The sequence below is a fragment of the Antennarius striatus genome, chromosome 18 (assembly GCF_040054535.1).
Source record: "Antennarius striatus isolate MH-2024 chromosome 18, ASM4005453v1, whole genome shotgun sequence".
NCBI classification, from domain to species: Eukaryota; Metazoa; Chordata; class Actinopteri; order Lophiiformes; family Antennariidae; genus Antennarius; species Antennarius striatus.
Genome location: NC_090793.1, coordinates 5,676,243 through 5,695,647, shown reverse-complemented (window position 1 = coordinate 5,695,647; position 19,405 = coordinate 5,676,243). Strand labels below are relative to the sequence as shown.

Here is a 19,405-nt window from a genome sequence, read left to right as displayed (position 1 = left end):
ACAGGGCGTGACTGCAAGTCTGCATCCATTCAAGCCCCTAAATACGTCAGGGGCTCATCAGAGCATGATAATTTAAACTTAAACAGTTTATGTATGCAACAATTCTCATGGAAATCCATCTTTATAACGTAGATCACAACCAAAATGAAATGGACTGCTCACTTGGCCACAGCCTGCTTCTCCAACATAATACAACCTTTGGAGTGGTCATGATAACAGACAAACAGACAAACAAACAGAGTAGCAGTAGCAGAAGTATTGCCTCTTTTAAGGAATTAAAAATTAATTGCGGTAGGATTTTCTGACCAAGAAGGCATTCACTTTTCAGAATAAATAAGAATTTAGCTATCATAGGGTACTGGAAATAAAAACAACTAGTTGATCAATATATCTGGGTAGATTTTCCTTCATACAAATCAAGCTAAGTTAGTTAGCTTCTGACACCGTCAATGTCATTGATTAGAATCAATTCCATCACAAGTAAATCACTTTAAAACACAATCAACACATTTTGAACATTTTCAGCCTGTCTTTACACTTTTAAACACGTATATCTCCATATACATTGATAAGCATATGACTCAGCAGCTCTTAGAGTTTCATGTTACACCAACATTGAAAACCATGGAGTGGCTTAGTCATGTTCATTATAGCATAGTGTCAGATTTAAAATTGTGTCAGTCAAATTGTTATCCGTTCCTGAAATCAAAAATAATCATAAAACAGATAGGGGAGGAAATCTATTCCAGACATTCCAGGAATAAATTTGTTTTTGAGCTTTGCCTCAGACGTTTGGACTGAAAATTGCTGGGATGCAATCAACATAAAATAGGCTGTTTAAATATTTCTACAAAACAGATTCAACAAGAACAAGAAATACAGTTTTTTAGTGTGTTTTGCATGATCCAAGCCCGACCTGGCCCAAACTTTTTAAATAAAAAAAAATTATATATTATGTATCTCAAACGATCTATGGATATTAAACTAAGGAATACCCTGATAAAATAAATAATTTAGGTAAAACAGAGCGCTGTATGAGAAACATCCATCTACAATACCTTCTCAGTTCCCTCCGTACGTCAGCTGTATTTTCTCCTGTCACTTTACCTTTCCGATCGTACGCACTGAAAGTACAGGGAAGATCTTAAGCCCGAATCCTTGGGGGGCGGCAGTGGCTCAGCGGTAGAGCAGATGCCTTGAAGACGGATCGCCCCAGCCATCGGTGGCTCAAATCCCGCTCCCGCCAGGACATCCCTTGGAGAGTGTGAGCTGACGGTGGGAGACGTCAGCTCACCTCGAAGCCACTGTCAAGGCGCCCTTGAGCAAGGCACCGTCCCCCCCACAAGCTGCTCGTTTGGGGCGCGACCCCCTGTGCGCGACCCGTCACTCTGCCTCCCCCCACTGTTTGTGATGTGTTACTAATAGCATGCCTACAGGCCCCCAGTGTGTTGTGTCCAGGGGCCTGTATTCAAAAACTGTGTGTATGCATGACTAACAAAAAGACTGTAACCACATGCAAAAAGAGTGGAGAGAGTGTAAAGATAATTTCCCCACGTGTGGACAATAAAGTAAGATTTAATCTTTAATCTTAATCTTAATATATAAATTCGGGCCGGGTCGGGCTCAAAATGTCAATAATTACATTCGGGTCGGGTCGGGCTGGATGTTTTAGGCCCGATCTTACCTCTAAAAGGAACCTCTGCCTTCTTTTGGACTGAGTGGAATATTAATCATTGGATGACTTAAGGACCTAATGACGCCGCAAGAGGGCGCAAGCCAGTGCCTTATTGTGCCGGTCCCAAGCCCGGATAAATACAGAGTTGTGTCAGGAAGGGCATCCAACAAAAACCTTTTGCCAAATAAATATTCTAATCGAATCTATGACTTCCACACTGGATCGGTCGAGAGAGCTGTCATTGGTGCAGATTTCAAACGACATATTGGTGCAGGAAACAGGTGATGAGGAGGTGATGGACAGGTTTGAAATCCATGAGAGGCATACAGAAGGACAGATGGTGGTTGACTTTGCAAAAAGGATGGAAAAGGCTATAGTGAATAATTTCATCCAGAAGAGGCAGGAACATAGGGTGCCCTACAAGAGTGGAGGTAGGAGGCAACAGGTACTACTACATCTTGTGTAGACGGTGTAATCTGAAGGAGATCAGTGACTGCAAAGTAGTGGTAGGCAAGAGTGTAGCCAAACAGCATAGGATGGTGGTGTGTAGGATGACTGGTGGTGTGTAGGATGACTGGTGGTGAGGAAGATGAAGAGGGCAAAGGCGGAGCAGAGGAAGAAATAGTGGAAGCTGAATAAGGAAGAGTGCTGAAGGACTTTGAGGAAGGAGTTAAGACAGGCTCTAGGTGGTCAGGAGGTGCTTCCAGATGACTGGACAACTACAGCTAATGTGATCAGGGAGACAGGTAGGAGAGTACTTGGTGTGTCTCTGGAAGGAAAGTAGGTAAGGTAACTTGGTGGTGGAATGAGGAGGTACAGGAGTGTATACAGAGAAAAAGGTTAGCTAAGAAAAAGTAGGACACTGAAAGGGGTGAGAGGAGTAGACAGGAGTACAGGGAGATGTAGCATAAGGTGAAAGTAGAGGTAACAAAGGCCAAACAAAGGGAATTTGATGACTTGTATGCTAGGTTGGACAGTAAGGAGGGAGAGACTGATCAATACAGGTTGGAAAGACAGACAGATGGGAAGGACGTGCAGCAGATTAAGGTGATTAAGGATAGTAATGGAAGTGTATTGACAGGTGCCAGTAGTGTGATGGTAAGATGGAAAGAGTACTTTGAAGAGTTGATGAATGAGGAAAATGAGAGAGAACAAAGACTACAATAGGTGGCTGTTGTGGACCAGGAAGTAGCAAAGATTAGTCAGGAGGGCATTGAAGAGGATGAAGAGTGGAAAAGCACTCGGCCCTGACGATATACCTGTGGAGGTATGGAAGTGTCTAGGAGAGGTGGCAGTAGAGTTTCTGACTGGGTTGTTCAACACGATCTTAGATAGTGAGAAGATGCCTGAGGAATGGAGAAGTGTACTGGTGCCCATTTGTAAGAACATGGGAGATGTGCAGAGTTGTGGCAACTATAGAGGTATAACGCTGATGAGCCATACAGTAAAGTTATGGGAAAGAGTAGTTGAAGCTAGACTAAGGCCAAAAGTGAGTATTTGTGAGCATCAGTATGGTTTCATCCCAAAAAAGAGTACTACAGATGCAGTATTTGCTTTGAGGATGTTGAGAGAGAGAGAGAGAGAGAGAGAGAGAGAGAGAGAGAGAGAGAGAGATAGAGAGAGGGAGAGAGAGAGAGAGACAGAGAGACAGAGAGAGAGAGAGACTTTATTAATCCCGCAGGAAGTTGCACATATACAGTTCTCAGGCATACATAATGAGCAAATAGTGGATAAAAACCAGGGGAAAAACAAACACTGACACCAAAGGACATACCACAAGACTTACACTACACGAACAGACACATGCAGCACTACCAGGTCAGATACTAATACTAAAATATAAACAGTGTAAAATAAAATAAAAAGTGAAAGTGAATGTGAAGATAGCAGGAGGCCCACACGATGGGTAAGGTACACCCTTCTTACAATGTAAGGCATGTCACTATCTAATGTCACAACATCACAACACCTTGGCCCCACTACACTGCAGCACAGGCTGACATCCCATCTCCTCCCCTCCATTCAACCACGTGCTGACCTCGCCACCCCCCCCCCCCCGCTCCTCCTGAGAGAGTCATCGTACCCCCTAATGGCATGGGGCACGGAGGAGGTCCTAAGCCTCTGTAGAGGCGCTGTGTGACAGCAGTCTGCAGCTGAAGGTGCTTCTCTGCTGGGAGAGGGCGGTGTGCAAGGGGTGGCTGGTGTTGTTCATGACAGCCCTGACTTTGGACATGGTCCTGCTCTCCAGAAGCGTCTCCACAGTGTACAGGCTCAGCCCAACCACTGAGCCCGCTCTGCGGATGAGTCTGTTAAGACGGTCCATGTCTCTTTTCCTGGCCCTGCCACCCCAACACATAATGGCGTATGACAGCACACTGGAGACTACGGACTGATAGAACATGAGAAGGAGCTCAGGACAGATGTTGCAGGAGGCCAGCCTCCTCAGGAAGTATATCCTGCTCTGCCCCTTCTTGTAGACAAAGTCCAAGTTGAGTGACCAGTTTTAGGTCTAGCTGCAGTCCCAGGTACTTATAGTTTTCTACCACCTCCACCTCACTGCCCTCGATGATCACTGGCTGTGGAGAGGGGGGTGCACGCCAGAAATCCAACACCATGTCCTTCTTCTTGGAGACGTTGAGCAGTGCTAGTTCTGTTGGTACCACTCCACAAAGTCACCAACCAATGCCCTGTACTCCCCGTCCTCAGCCTGCTGGATACATGCAACAATCACAGTGTCATTGGAGTACTTCTTCATGTGGCATGCATCCAGGTTGTGCTTGAAGTCCGACATGTAAAGGGTAAAGAGAAGTAGGGAGAGCACGGTCCTCGTAGGTGTGACTGTGTGGATGAGTGTTTGTGTGTATGTGTGGCTTCGCCGTGCACTGGCGTCGTGCCTGGAGTGTCCCCTGCCTCATGCCCCCAGTCGGCTGGAAGAGGCTACAGCACCCCGCGACAGCAGATGAAAGAAAGTATAGAAAATGGATGGATGTTCCTTCATAAAAAATTTAATCCATTTCAATCTATTCAAAATGTACTGAATACTGAGCTTCAGGCTGGCTTCCTCACGCCACCAAAATAACTCAGTAGAGATGACATGGTGACTGAATTAACCAAAGGTGTGACAGTGATTAGTAGTTTCTTTTTCTATGTATAGCCCTGTAATAAAATGGGGACCACACAACAATCAGCTGGCATAGGCTCCAGCTCCCTGTGACTTTACAAATGACAAGCAACTACAGACAAACGAATGAATGATTAACGAGAATAACTGTATATTTTTGAGAATATTCCTATTGGTACTTTTTATACTGTATGAATCACCTTTCCTGGTGTGAGTGGGCATTTCTGTTTTAAAAGACAATGCCTCTCCTCTGCTGTTATATTGCTACTAGCTTAAACAATACAATGACCTGAAGCTGACAAGTCCATTTATAGAGGAGATCTGAGCTGTGTTCATGATGTGTTGGTAGATTCTGTGTTTTCAAAGTATCCTAATCTACAACAACATGAGTACTGTTTGTAATCAGCAGAAGGGATTGACAGTGATGAGGGACCAGGTATAGAATTTGGTGCATTCACGCAGCCTGCAGTGACTGTCCTGATGAAGCTGGCAAGATTTCTTAATAAAGAAGGGGATGACTTTCCATCCCTTCACTGTTCAGACAAAAGCTGGATGAACAGAGCGACACATTGCATGATTGTGAAAATCCTCCTCTGTCATGATACTTCCTGTGCTGATTCTATGTCTGTGTCTACACATTATTAAAGGAGACACACAGGCTGGCATTCTCAGTTGAAACTGATAGTACCAATCAGCAAGGTCAATGTTGAAGCCATTATAGGGAAGTAAATTTTCCATGCTGTTCATTCAATGGGAAATGGTGTTTGTACAAACTGGGTATGAAGCAAAAGAAATTCAGAATGAATGAAAATCACCTGAACCAAAGACCTTCCTTTTCCCTGATTGGGGTAAAATATGTTCTGCAAATATTCACTGTGCATTATGTCATGTCGCACCACCTTGAGCAGATGATATGTGTGCTTCCCTCTCCCAGAGCTTCTGTTTTTGTCTCACATCTGATTTCCTTGAAATTTTCAAGAAAAGCTAATTCCCCTTCGAGCTCTCCCACATTTCTTTGCTGATTTGAACATGGTGAGGGATCTGCTGCACTGCTGTCAACTTCCCTTTTATAAATTTATGAGCAGGGTGCAAAAAAATAAACATTTTACTCTTAAAATATTCAAAAGTGCCGACTGCATTCAAGCCAAAAGAGAAAAAATGTGGGGAGGGGAGATTGCTTTGCAGTTGACAAAGTGAAGAGAACAAGGAAGGTGGGATTCTAAAAGGGAATAACTTGCAACTCAATTACATCCTGCCCATGCAGTAAACATGGAATGACAAGTCCTTGCCTCATCTAATTACGGACACCTTTAAATGTCAAATATTCAGACATGTAAAATCACAACCCATACTCAACAATCAGCCACTGTCACACAACTAGGTTCATTGTCAAGAGGTTTTCATTTCATTTGAGCAAAATATTGATTTATTTCTGTGAAGCATCATTCAAAATGAATCATGATTTTACCTCCAGGAGCTCAGTTATGTAAAAGTATGAGTAGCTTGAGTGTTTTCACACCAATGCATCACTTAACACAGGTCCCCGTGGCCTCATGGAGCTTAGTGCCAACTTAATACTGCAGTTAAAAAAAATATTTTCTGCCTTTTTGATAACCTTTTCTCTTCAGTTCAGAGAATTGGATTCTGACTAACACATGTGGAGACCAGACGCTGATTTTAAAGAGTAGAACAGCTCATGACAACAGGCCACCACTTCTATGGTATAGATGTGTATGGGCTCAGGTTACACATAGGAGCTCTTTAAATATTCAGGAAGAAGTTTGGAAGTTGTTAGTACACATATCCTCACAGCAGAAGACAAGTATTAAAAAGTTGAGCAGAAACGGTGATAAAAATGTTAAACTGAAATCAAATCAAATCTTGAAATGAATTGACTTCTCTGCGCCTTTAGATGTGGTTTGTTTCTGGGATGTGACTGCTGGTCTTTAGTCCTACCTGATCCTGCTGCTGCGCTGCCTTCACCGGACCGTTCCCGTCCTTAGCAGAAGTCATGACGGGGAATAAAGAGAGGATGGGAGCGTCGACGTCCGCTGATGTCAGGAGCAGAATAATGATACGGAGAGAGAGACGGAGAGAGGGGCGTACGAGACGCTCAAGGATATCCTCTGATTCGCTGCATATTGAAGCGACCGTGGGCGCAGACGACGGCTCCGCCGATGTGCAGGAAAGTGTGGGCCGCTGCGATGTGGGAGGATCAGAGTACCGGAGTCATCACGCACCGCTCGACGGAGAGATGGAGACTTAGGGAGCGCACACTGGGGGGAAGCGACGTGACATCAGAAGTGGAAGCAAATGCCAGAATGTCAGAGGCGTTCAGCTGCTATTCAGTCGACTTTAATTTTAACGTGAAATATCCAAATATCATAGCCTACGCAGGAGAAAAGCATCCAAAAACACACATTCTGACAGCGCAAGAACACATTTTCTATTTTGCGTAATATTTCAGAATATAGTTTTTTTTCAGCTGTTCTTCATTTAGAGTACATCTAAACATCTAGAGTGCAATATTTGCTGTCGCATATCTTCGTTTTGTAATCGTGTTAGTTTGGCTCGTTGGGAACGTTTTGAAGCACCAGCATCGGCGTTCACTCGATAAATCTCCAGCCAATTGGACTGAATTCACATATTTCTGTTGAAAATAACTTTGTACTTTGATCATCGCTCCCTCTGTTCCTTCGCTGTTGTGGTGGCTCTCAGTTGTCCGTGCTACAACTTCCCAACAATTACCAACAATTAAAATAAATCATTACTTTAACAATAATCTGCTGAGGAACAGAAAAAAAGCTTGACCAAAAATGCAAGACGGGTACTCTAAATGAAGTAGCTCCAGGTGCCTCCCAACACTAATATACCCCAAAGGAGAGCTCAAGGTTTAGTACTTCCACCTGGACCTACTGTCTATTTAGTAGCAAGGCTCCACTTCTCACAGCTCAGTTTGAGCTTGGAGCAAATGATAGTCCGGAGGCCTGTCAGCCTGTCACTGAGGGCAGGAAATTGAGACAGGAATCAATGCAAGTACAGCATACTTTCAGGTGTCACTGGGGTGCTTTCAGGGGGGGGGGGGGGGGGGTTTCAGGCATATCTCAAGTAAGAATGCATTCTGTAGTTTAGGAAATGGTGCTTCTACCCATAAAATCCATATTTACTCGACCATATTGCAGGTCGGTGCTGCTCTGCTTTCTGCCAATGAAAATAAGGGTCGCTGCTGGCCTGGCTCTGGAGAAGCAGTGCTACTGTCCTCCCACACAGAGCAGAAATAGTTCCAGTTCCCAACAAAACATTATTTGCGCTGTGCTCTCACACCATGTGCCACATCTCTGTGCACACACTCTTGTTAGCACAGCTTGTCTGCTTATTTGCGCACACACACACACACACACACACACACACACACACACACACACACACACACACACACACACAGCTGCGGCACGGGAGACAGCTCTTCATGCACTGTCTCTGCAGAACTGCTGGCCCTATGAACCAGTCATCTGTTGGAGAGAACGGAATTGAGCAATATCAGATTAAAAAAAAAAGACATAAAGAAGGTCCATTAAGGGAAGTTATTCCCCTGGGTTATTCATCTAAAATTTTCAGGGATCTGTTTGTGTAGCATTACTGATGAAATTACAGGAACAAAATCTGTTGCATGTTTCCTTGAAGAATTAGGTGGGTGTCTCTTTATGCTACCACCTTTTAAGCAGACTTTAAAATATTCTTGATATATACAAATCCTGTGTTTGTCAGCAATGCCTTATTGAGTGAGCCTTGCATCACTAAATAATCAATGTACAATTAATGCCATTAAAAACAAACATTCTCATTATCTATTATTGTTACCATCAAATCCTTATTCTGAGTAGGACACTGATCCTCTGGTTTATATATTTCGCATTATGAATATCTGGGATTGTATAATACATCTTCCTACCTATACTGTGACTTCTGAAATTTATTTTTCCCTTGGAATAGTTTTTTTAATATCACCCTTGTAGTGAAGTGTACAAATTTAGGAACAAACTGACCCCAATCGAAAATCCAAAAAAAAAAAAGTGCACTACCAACAACACTGACCCATGACTTTGTCTAAAATGTCATTATTTCTTATGTGCCATAATATTCCACCAAACTTTATGACAAACCATCAAGTCGTATGTATATAATAGCCGAAAATAATTCTGCTGTAAAAGTTCCAACCTGAATCATCACCTTTACCTGGATCCAGTCCAAAACCTGTTTTTCCTCTTTGCTCAAATCCTTTGAGTAGATAATATGTTAAAGAAAGGACTGTCCACTTATTAGAACACGCTCATTTACTCAACCCTCCAACGAGCTTTAATTTCATGAAAACCTGTTAAGTAGTTTTTTACCACTGTGATTCTGCCAACAGACAAACAAATAAAAAAACAACAAGCAGACAGACATCAAGCACAACCTCGGTGATGAAGGAGAATCAATAATAATACATGTAAAATAATAATAATACTTAAAAGCACCAATGATCGGTCATCATTTCTTGCTTTTAAGCATTATGAGATCAGGATACAAGGGAAAGAAAATTAAACAATAATAAAAGTCATAAAAATATCAGCAAATTTAAAAAAGTTCAGAAGTTGGGTAAGGTGATAACATTTTAGAATTTTGTATGAAATGCAGAATATGGCAGGTTGAGCTAACTCTTGTCCGTTGTCCGTATGCTGCACCAAGCACAGCATTTGGCACTGCTGGCACTGTGCAGCTCCACACATGGCCTGTGTGAGCTGCTCTACCAGATCACTGCCAAGATTCATGTCAGCACCTCCTCCCTGGACAGCTCCTCTTACACACAGAAGAAATAAGCAAAAGAAAACTCAGCCGTGAGTGTTTCACAATGCATTTCTATCGGTCACTTGACATTATGGTGATTTGTATTCTCTTTCTCCACTTAGCAGTCAAAGTATTTCCTTTCTCTTTTCTCCATAATTAATTTAAGTGTCATTATGTTAAAAGTCTTGGACTGATTGATAGCTCCCCCTGGTGACCACTGGTTGTCTCTCAAAAATAATTAAACTTTAGCAAATTTCTTTTCCATTTCTTTTGTCCTTGGTAGAAAAAGTCAATAAATGTTGACGAACACTTTATGTTCTATACAAAAAGTGTAGATCACTCACACTAATACTCTTCCTCCAGTTAAGGCCCTTAGTCCTGTCTGTTAAGTCCAAAAAGAAACAAAAATAAGGAGAGGATGCCTGACGAGGGCTGGAGTGGAGTTGTTTGATAACTAATCATTATGAGCTGCTCTATTTCAGAAGAATATCAACAGCTACCAGGCGACACACCAACATCTGCTTGTTTTGAGTCTTAATGTATTTCTAACACAGATATCAGCACAATATTGCTACAAAGGAGCGACACTCATTCACTCATCCATCCATTCAATTAACTGTCTCATCTTATGCTGATTGTCCTGATCCAAGTTACAGGTTTACTCTGGAGTGTATCCCAGCCCACTACAGGCTGGGAAGGTTGCAGTAAACCATCAAAAACATCAAATGCAATGCAACATAATTGCTTTTCACATTGAGTATGCCTGTTGTTTCAAATGGGGTTGTTTCTGTTTCATACATTATTAATCAGTGAACCATGCTTTTAGATTTAATTTCTACTGTTTTTTGTAATTGTGTGCTGTCAACAGTTTAAAATCCAACATTTTCCCATTCATGTATACTTTACAATTGGGCAGGAAACATCTCACGGCAGATCAGTGATGCCAATTACTTCCATTCATCCATCCATTCATCTTCAACAGCTGCTTTTCTGCTTTGTGTGTCACAGGTTACACTGAGGCCTATCCCAGCTGACTACGGGTGAGAAACGGGGTACCCTTTAGATGTGTTGTCAGTGCCAGTGCACAGGGCCAACATACAAAAAGTATAAAACTATAATCCTGCAGTTAAAATTAGTTATTTTTATTTAACAGTCTCGGTGTTCACAGCTCATTCTCCGAACAAATATATAGCTGCCATATTTAGTTATTGCTAATGTACAAAGACACAGTCTAGCATTGACAAATCACATTAAAAGCGTCCGTATGGACAAACATTTTATTGTAAAGCCATCACAGGAAACATAAGATATTTATCAAAGTGATGAGTAGAAATGTTAATCTAATCCTCCTCTATGAAACAAATCAGTTTATGGTATTTTTTTTAGTGGACAATTGGATAATTTTTTACTTTTGAATTTTTTATTTTATTTTATTTTTTAAAGCAGTGATCACAGCATGATGCAGGTGACAGGATGCACACCTCTTGCATTGAATCAGCCAATAGTTTTTACTGTATCGCTATTGGCTGATTTGTCTAATAAAACTCACACCACTTTATTTGATTGTGCCATAATGCATTTTCTTGTATTTCTGACAAAGCAGCTACTTACCGTGTGCTTGCTGTAGCATTTAATTGAACTGTCTGACAGTGAGTGTTGCCAAATAATCCAGGAAAAACACATAATTAAGGCAATGTGGTGCCAAGAAAATTCTATCAATCAGCTAAACAGCATCATTGTAAACCTTCAGCAAAGCAACTTCGTTTTTAGATTATATAATGTAGGTATGAATATAAACACATGTATGCCTGTAGTTACAAAGGTGGAACAGGAATATTATATTTCCATGTATTATATTTCCATGATAGTCTGACACCCATAATATGACTCCTTGGTTAACCTGATCCTAGAATGAAGAAACATACTGACGTCATTTGAATTTCACAGTTAATAACAGAAACAATAATTCACTATTGGAGGTTTTCTTCAGAGTGTAGATCAGTAACTTTTGAAGAGCTGTCAAATTTGACACCAAACAAAATTTTCACAATTTTATCAACAATTTAGCTGTAAATCTGTATTACCATTTTTTGTTAGCCCATACCTTTAAATATTTTAGAACACCAGATCTGGGCAAGTATTTTGATCCATAGGAGACATAAATTTGGATATGAGATGTAATTGCATCTTTTTTTGAAAACCTTTATAAACAATTTGAAAACATCTCCAAGAGTTCAGAAGATGTAAAGGCCTCTATCCCAGAGTGGTAAAGAATGTTTTAAATTTGTTAATTGAATTTTAACCTCCCTCTCAGAAAAATGCCATGAAGATCTCATCATAACAAACTCTCATACTAATAGTGGAAAAAAACACGACCTCACAGAGTTAACAATGGCTGCTGATTTCAGGTTTTCCATTGAGCTGTGGCGCTACCTGCCCGCCTGGCCACCTCAATCAGCATTCGCCTCTCCCCTTTCACTCTCTGGCTTCATGTCGCTCCTTCAGCTGTTCACTTGTCAGCACACTTGTTCCAAAAAGTGTAAATACTGATGTTTTTCCACTCCCGCTCACTGCACTGAGGTTGAAAATCACGAGTTAAAGTTGGAATCATCATGCGGCTTTGGTGCGGATCATTACTGTACTTTAACGTCATGAATCCATGCCTGTAAGAAACGCTGATGTAAGTTGTGGCGCGCTGAAATGCAGGGAGGTTTTCAGACAACAGGTTGAGGCTGTTTTTCACTGTCTGTATGTTAGAGAGGAGTAATTAACAGGTTTGTTAGAACTTAATCAGATTCATTAATGGTTTTCTACCTTGAGAGGACTTTTAGGGGAGCACAATTAATTGTCTTGTCTGGAATTGGTTGGGTAAAGATGCAGACACGCAAATTGCTATTAACCTTATATAATATTCCGCCCTCAACCTCACGTCTTGGTGCTTATAATTATTAAACCATTTTTCTAAGGAGAAACTGCTCTGTTGGCCAGAACAGAAACAGTTGGTTTAAATACTTCAATGACTCTATGCCTCTGAAGGTATCAAGTTTTACATTCTCATTTTATAACTTGTTGCAGGCCATTTGAGACTGACATGATATATACTTTTTATAAAGTGTAGTGGTTGCATTAATATTTATTTTTTATTGCCTCCAACTGTTAAAGTGGCTCTATAATATCTTTGTTATTTTTCTCCTTTTAGCATCTTAGATTTACAGTACATCTAATATGATATAAAAGATAATGATCCGCCCACCACTGACTTCCTATCTGTTGATGAAAAGTCGTTTCTTCTGATCTGAGTATTTCTACAGAGAAAGCGTGTCTACTGTTGTTGTGCAACTCATGAAAGTTAATTTATGTGCAGAAACCAGAAATGTTCCCTTCTGTTGTTCCGAAACAATGATATCCTACTAGCTCAAAACTTCCCCAGCAAGCAGAGAACCACACAGATGATGTCTGATGCCTTTAGGGGCCAAAATGGGACTCTCACAAGGGACACTGCACTGCTGGAGAAAATAACTATGAGGGAAACAGCAGTACAGGTCAACATTCATGGAAGCTTACAGTACTATACCTCTGCAGCTCATCTCAATAGCCCATTTCGAGAATGGCCAAACCTCAACCCAAGTAATCTATATTATCACTTCAAGTCTTCTAGGACTAAAGTTAATTTAAATTCAGGACTCAAAACAGACAAAACCCAAACAGTCTATTCCAGTCTATTGAAGCTAAGCAAAAAAAATTCTGATGCCTAACATGACTTTTATTGAAACTCTACAGTATTTAAATGGATGTGATTCCTATAGAAAATTATGCATTCAGGCCAAATTGGAATTTATTATAAGGCTTTGTTAATTTGAATGAGTCCCTTCCATGCAATTAGCAATCAAGCAATCATACCTAACCCTTTACTCTTGAAACTAAAGAGTTGTGTTTCATAGAACTGTAGATCAATCATTTTCATGCTCTTCATTCTATATGATGATGACACCAGCCTCTTTCTCCCAGATAAATATGAATATAGTGAAGATTAAGAACTGTGGTGGTGTAGGTTATCATTCATCCAAGTCATGGTAATCCTGCAAGGTTGAGTCTGAATCCACTAGACTTCTGCTGAGGATTTCATACATATACAGTATATTTAGAAGAAGAGGTGGAAGTCTGTCACCACCTTTCATTTATGTACAGTGTAGTCTATACCCCCCCTATAAATGACACACTAAAACATGTAAAATGTTTAGTTTGAATCATATATTCTGTCTAATTTGTTATATTTAAAACATGAATACTGTATAAATGATCATGTTAAGTACTCTTAAAATGTTATTTACATCTCATATTTAAAATACGAAAGTATTAATATCAAGATTTCTCAAGTGTCCAAATCATGCATGTATAAACAGCATGCTATGTCAATATTAGCATCATCACTCATGATGTTAAGGGGTGAGTTATTGTTGTCATTGTTGCACGTGTAAGCAGGAACAACGATTGCTATGAGAAATTCTAGGGAAGTTACAGCAACCTGATAGACCATCTCAGTGATTCTGATATATTCATTCCATCGAAGCACCTTTTAAAGACAACAGCATTGAAAAAAAAAGCACCTGAAGGCAATTTTGCTGTCAAAGAGAAATTAAGCAGCTGATTGGACATAACTAATAAAGCATAACAGCAACAAAGTCAAAAAGGAAACAGTTGCTCATCATGAAATGTTTATGGGTGGCTGAAATATTTATTAAAAGAGGTTAGCAGGGTTGGTCGGCATGCATTCATAGAGCATCAACACATCTGTTGGTGTAGTTTCTGTAAAGCAGATTTATGAGACTCATGAACTTTATGTTCGCTCATCAACGGCTTGCAAGAGAACAGTAAAATGAAATAACACAAGATAAAACCGCAATTTGACCAGCAGTAATGAAATTAGTTGGAGCTAAAGCACAGCCACAAAGGCGATAATAATGAATTAGCAGAGGCCATGTGCAGTATACAGTACAGTGAGCCCTCGCGCATTTGCGCATCAACGCTTGGGACATTGCAGATTTTGGTAGGCAGTCATGTCATACCATACGCGCAATTCTATTGGCTGACGGCATGTTCCGTGAGTCTCGGACTTATAGTACATGAGACACAAAAGCACTTTAACAGTTGATAAGAGTGTGGGAAAAGGTAATAAAAATAGAAGGTGGTTTAATATAAGTATAAGGTGGGTTCATAAATGTTTAAATTACCGTAAATATACTCCAAACATCGCAGGGCCCCCTGACAAAAAATAAATAAATAAATAAATAAATGAAAAAAATAAATTACCGTAAATAATAAGATGAATAGTTTGTCGTTCTATCGCGGAATTCCTTAATCGCGTGTGGTTCCTGGAACGCATTACCCACGAGGAACAAGGGCGCACTGTATTCACTGTATAGCATGTTAACAGTCAGTAAATAAAGATCAGAGGCAAAAAAGAAGTGTTTCAGAAGGATAAAAAACTGATGAGTCACAAACAGGATATGATAATTAATATTATTGTTGTTGTTCAATATGTCTTGAGAATGAAGTGGTAGAGATACAGAGGGGAGTGATTAAAACCAAATTAAGAGGCATTTGAATGAGATGTGCTTTATCATTACAACATTACAACTTCACTACTGCTTTGAAAAGGTTTTCATCATCATGCTACTCCGTGTCTCAAAGGATTCCTACAAATAACTACCTGTAATTAAAAGAAGAAGCAAACAAACACCCACACATGCATAGAGGTGAGAATCGCAACAAAAAGCGCAAATAAAGATGCAGTACGAGCTTCATTTTGCAAACTATGCTGTGTGACTGGAAAAGTGAATAAAGAGCACCAGGTAACAAAACAAAGATCAGCCTCTACAGAATACTAGAAATACTGCGATGATATTTGGCCAATATCCCACAGGCCTAAATCACACAGATATCTGATTCTTAACAGCAGTCGTAGTCGTTTTAGTACTAGTAAAACTAGAATGTGAGTCATCGTAGTATCTCTGAAACAGAGGAAACCTGAAAATATTGTGACAGCTTGTGAGTGTTCTCTCCACCAGAGCTCAGCCTCTCAGGGGATCTGAATGTAGTTTTGAAACACACACTTGTATCATGTCAGAACAAACGATCAGGTGTCAAGAACAAGGAGAATACCCCAGGATGCAAAGTTAGATTTGTATCAGCTGCTAAGATGCAGCCAGGAGCTGTCTATCTGTTTTTCCACGTTCTCCAGTGTGACATCGGCATTATCCAGCAAGACATCTCTGCCTCTGCAGTTCCAAGGGGTCTAGAAAGACCTTGAATTAAATGTAATTACGTTGTAAATGATTTATAATAGCTAATCTAGAGCATCTTGGGCCCCTGTGACACATTTGGGATTGTAGGGTTGCTCATCTTGGTTCAGACCTGCATAACCTATTGATTCAGAAGGAGGGGGATGGAAATTTATGTCAATAAACTAGAAAAAACCCTCATCAGCTTTCTGCTGTCTGAGGCATTAACTGAGCAGTCCATCTGGCGGGGCCATCTTCCTGATGTACTCTTGGATTTTCAATGTTTCCTCCTGGACAGTGGCCCTGATGCTCACTAGTCCTCAGCCTCCCTCTTTCCACTTAGTGTACAGCCTCAGGGTTCTTGACCTCAGGTGAAACCGTCGATGCATGGCGAGCAGCCTTGTAGTCTTGACAGCTGTGGTTTCTATGTCCTCCTTTGGCCAGCCTATGATCCCAGCACGATATCTGATGCAGTGCATAGAGGTTGATGGCTCGGACATTGTTCTTACTATTCAGTTGACTTCTCAGGACTTGACTTACTCTCTGGAGGTATTTGGCTGTGTTTGAATTCCTTGCGACCTCCTCATTACTGATATTAGCTTGTGGGATTCCAAGGTATTTGTAGCTGTCCTGGGTATCTCCTATCCTGCCCTCTGGTAGATCAATCTCTGTAGTTCTGTTATCTTGTCTCTTCGATACCATCCGGCCACATTTGTCGGGATGTCATTCGGATTAATCCCTATGTCGTCGCTGTAAATCCTGGTGGTGTGGATATGTGAGTTGATTTCTCACTCATACAGAATGAGTATTCATAGCCACTCTTTGTGATGATCTGACTGAGGGGGTTCAGGTCTATGCAGAACAGCAGTGGTGATAGTGCATCCCTTTGATACTTGCTGCCCGATGTGAACTTGGGTAATCGGCTTGGAGATGAAGAGTTTGAGTTCTGCTGACAGGATGCCTGACAGGAGCTTCCACGTTGCACAGAGACAGATTATCGGCCGGTAGTTGGATGGGTGTCCCAGGGGGTGCCAAAGGCACCGCCATCAAGAAGACAGACGGGTTTCAACTATTGTCATTGGAATATGAATAGCACTGAACACACCCCACGGGGGTAAATAGGTGGTACAAGACCAACCACCACGAGAACTGAGGAATCCTCTTGGATGAGAGGCAAAACGTCTTCAAGGAACATTTTGTTAAAGTTCAGTGAATTGATTTAAACAGCTGTGAATAGCCATGACCTGGATAACTGAGAACCTACACAGACAATGGGAAACTTTAAATATGTACAAAGTTAACTATCTAGGATAAATACTGAGGGCTGTGTCAGGAAGGGCATCCTACGTAAAACTTTTGCCAAATCAAACATGCGAATCAAATCTATGATTTCCATACCACCATCGGTGCTGTTGACCTACAGTGTGCCATTGGAAATTGAACTACAGTTGGTCAAAGAAGGAGAGGAGGAAAGTGCATTCGTAGGAAGAAAGAGAAGAGGAACGCCAAGAGTATAGGACTGAGAGCAGGGACGTTGAATGTTGGAACTATAACAGGAAAAGGTAGAGAATTGGTTGACATGATGCAGAGGAGGAAGGTAGACATACTGTATGTCCAAGAGACCAGGTGGAAAGGTAGCAAGGTCAGAAGTTTAGGAGCAGGGTTCAAGTTGTTCTATCATGGTGTAGATAGGAAGAGAAATGGAGTATGAGTTATCTTGGAGGAGGAGTTTGTTAGGAATGTCGTGGAGGTAAAAAGAGTGTCAGATAGAGTGATGAGTCTGAAGCTAGCCATCGAAGGTGTGACGTTCAATGTTGTTAGTGGGTATGCTCCACAGGTAGGATGTGAGCTGGAGGAGAAGGAGAAATTCTGGATGGACTTTGATGAAGTGATGCAGAGCATACCGAGAAGTGATAGAGTTGTCATTGGTGCAGACTACAAAGGACATTTTGGTGCAGGAAACAGAGGTGATGGGCAGGTTGGGTATCCAGGAGAGGAATGCAGAAGGACAGATGGTAGTTGACTTTGCAAAATGGATGGAAACAGCTATAGTGAATACCTTCTTCCAGAAGAGGCAGGAACATAGGGTGACCTATAAGAGTGGAGGTAGGAACACACAGGTAGACTACATCTTGGGTAGATGGTGTAATATGAAGGAGATCAGTGACTGTAAAGTAGTGGTAGGCAAGAGTGTAGCCACTCAGCATAAGATGGTGGTGTGCAGGATGACTCTGGTGGTGAAGAAGATGAAGAGGGCAAAGACAGCAGAGGACAAAATGGTGGAAGCTGAAAAAGGAAGAGTGTTGCAGGACTTTTAGGAAGGAGTTAAGACAGGCTCTGGGTGGTCAGGAAGCGCTTCCAGATGACTGGACATCTACAGCTAATGTGATCAGGGAGACATCTGGAAGGAAAGTAGATAAGGAGACTTGGTGGTCGAATGAGGCCAGACAGGAGTTTATATTAGAAAGGTTAGCAAAGAAGAAGTGGGACACTGAGTGGACTGAGGAGAGTAGGCAGGAGTGCAAGGAGATGCAGCGTAAGGTGAAAGTAGAGGTAGCAAAGTCCAAACAAGGGGCTTATGATGACTTGTATGCTAGGTTGGACAGTAAGACGGAGAGACTGATCTATACAGGTTGGCAAGATAGAGAGAGACAGATGGAAACGGCGTACAGCAGGTTAGGGTGATTAAGGATAGGGATGGAAGTCTATTGACAGGTGCCAGTAGTGTGATGGGAAGATAGAAAGAGTACTTTGAAGAGTTGATGAACGAGGAAAATGAGACAGAAAGAAGACTAGAAGAGGTGGCTGTTGTGGACCAGGAAGTAGCAAAGATTAGTCAGATTGAAGTGAGGAGGGCATCGAAGAGGATGAAGACTGGAAAGGCACTCGGTCCTGATGATATACCTGTGGAGGTGTGGAAGTGTCTAGGAGAGGTGGCAATAGAATTTCCGACTGGATTGTTCAACAGGATCTTAGATAGTGAGAAGATTCCTGAGGAATGGAGGAGAAGTGTGCTGGTTCCCATTTTTAAGAACAAGGGAGATGTGCAGAGTTGTGGCAACTACAGAGGAATAACACTGATGAGCCATACAATGAAGTTATGGGAAAGAGTAGTTGAAGCTAGACTAAGGGCAGAAGTGAGCATTTGAGAGTCTGGTTTCTTGCCAAAAAGAGTACTACAGATGCAGTATTTTCTTTGAGGATGTTGATAGAGAACCCGTGGAAATTCCCAGTAAAACAATAATATCAGACTTGGCCGTTTCAGCGTTACGATCTGGCCATCCGAGTAGATGCCAGCTTCGTGAGTTCGGTCCTGGTGAATAAATCATCAGAGTTCTTCACACCACAACGTGAGGTCCGTCACAATCAAAGAATATAAACCGCTATGTTTGAGGAACTTTATTTATCCCTTAAGTAGGTTCCGTCAGGGAAATTAACTTCTCCGTCACACTACACACAGCACAGTGGGTACAAAAAAACAGAAAAAGCACACAGAAAGTA

General features: G+C 41.4%; 1 protein-coding gene across 3 annotated transcripts in view; it reads right to left on the bottom strand.

The window, feature by feature from the left end:
- Window positions 1-19,405, bottom strand: part of LOC137611864 (A-type potassium channel modulatory protein DPP6-like) — a 117,192-nt gene that overhangs the window by 45,830 nt on the left and 51,957 nt on the right. Inside the window, exon 1 of one of the 3 annotated variants that reach the window (XM_068340000.1) lies at window positions 6,753-6,925. The exons of the other annotated variants lie outside the window; for them this stretch is intronic. Within the exon in view, the coding sequence (XP_068196101.1) occupies window positions 6,753-6,809 (57 nt within the window). The 5' untranslated portion in view covers window positions 6,810-6,925. Of the gene's footprint in view, window positions 1-6,752; window positions 6,926-19,405 lie in introns of those variants that run through there. 3 annotated transcript variants of the gene reach the window in all.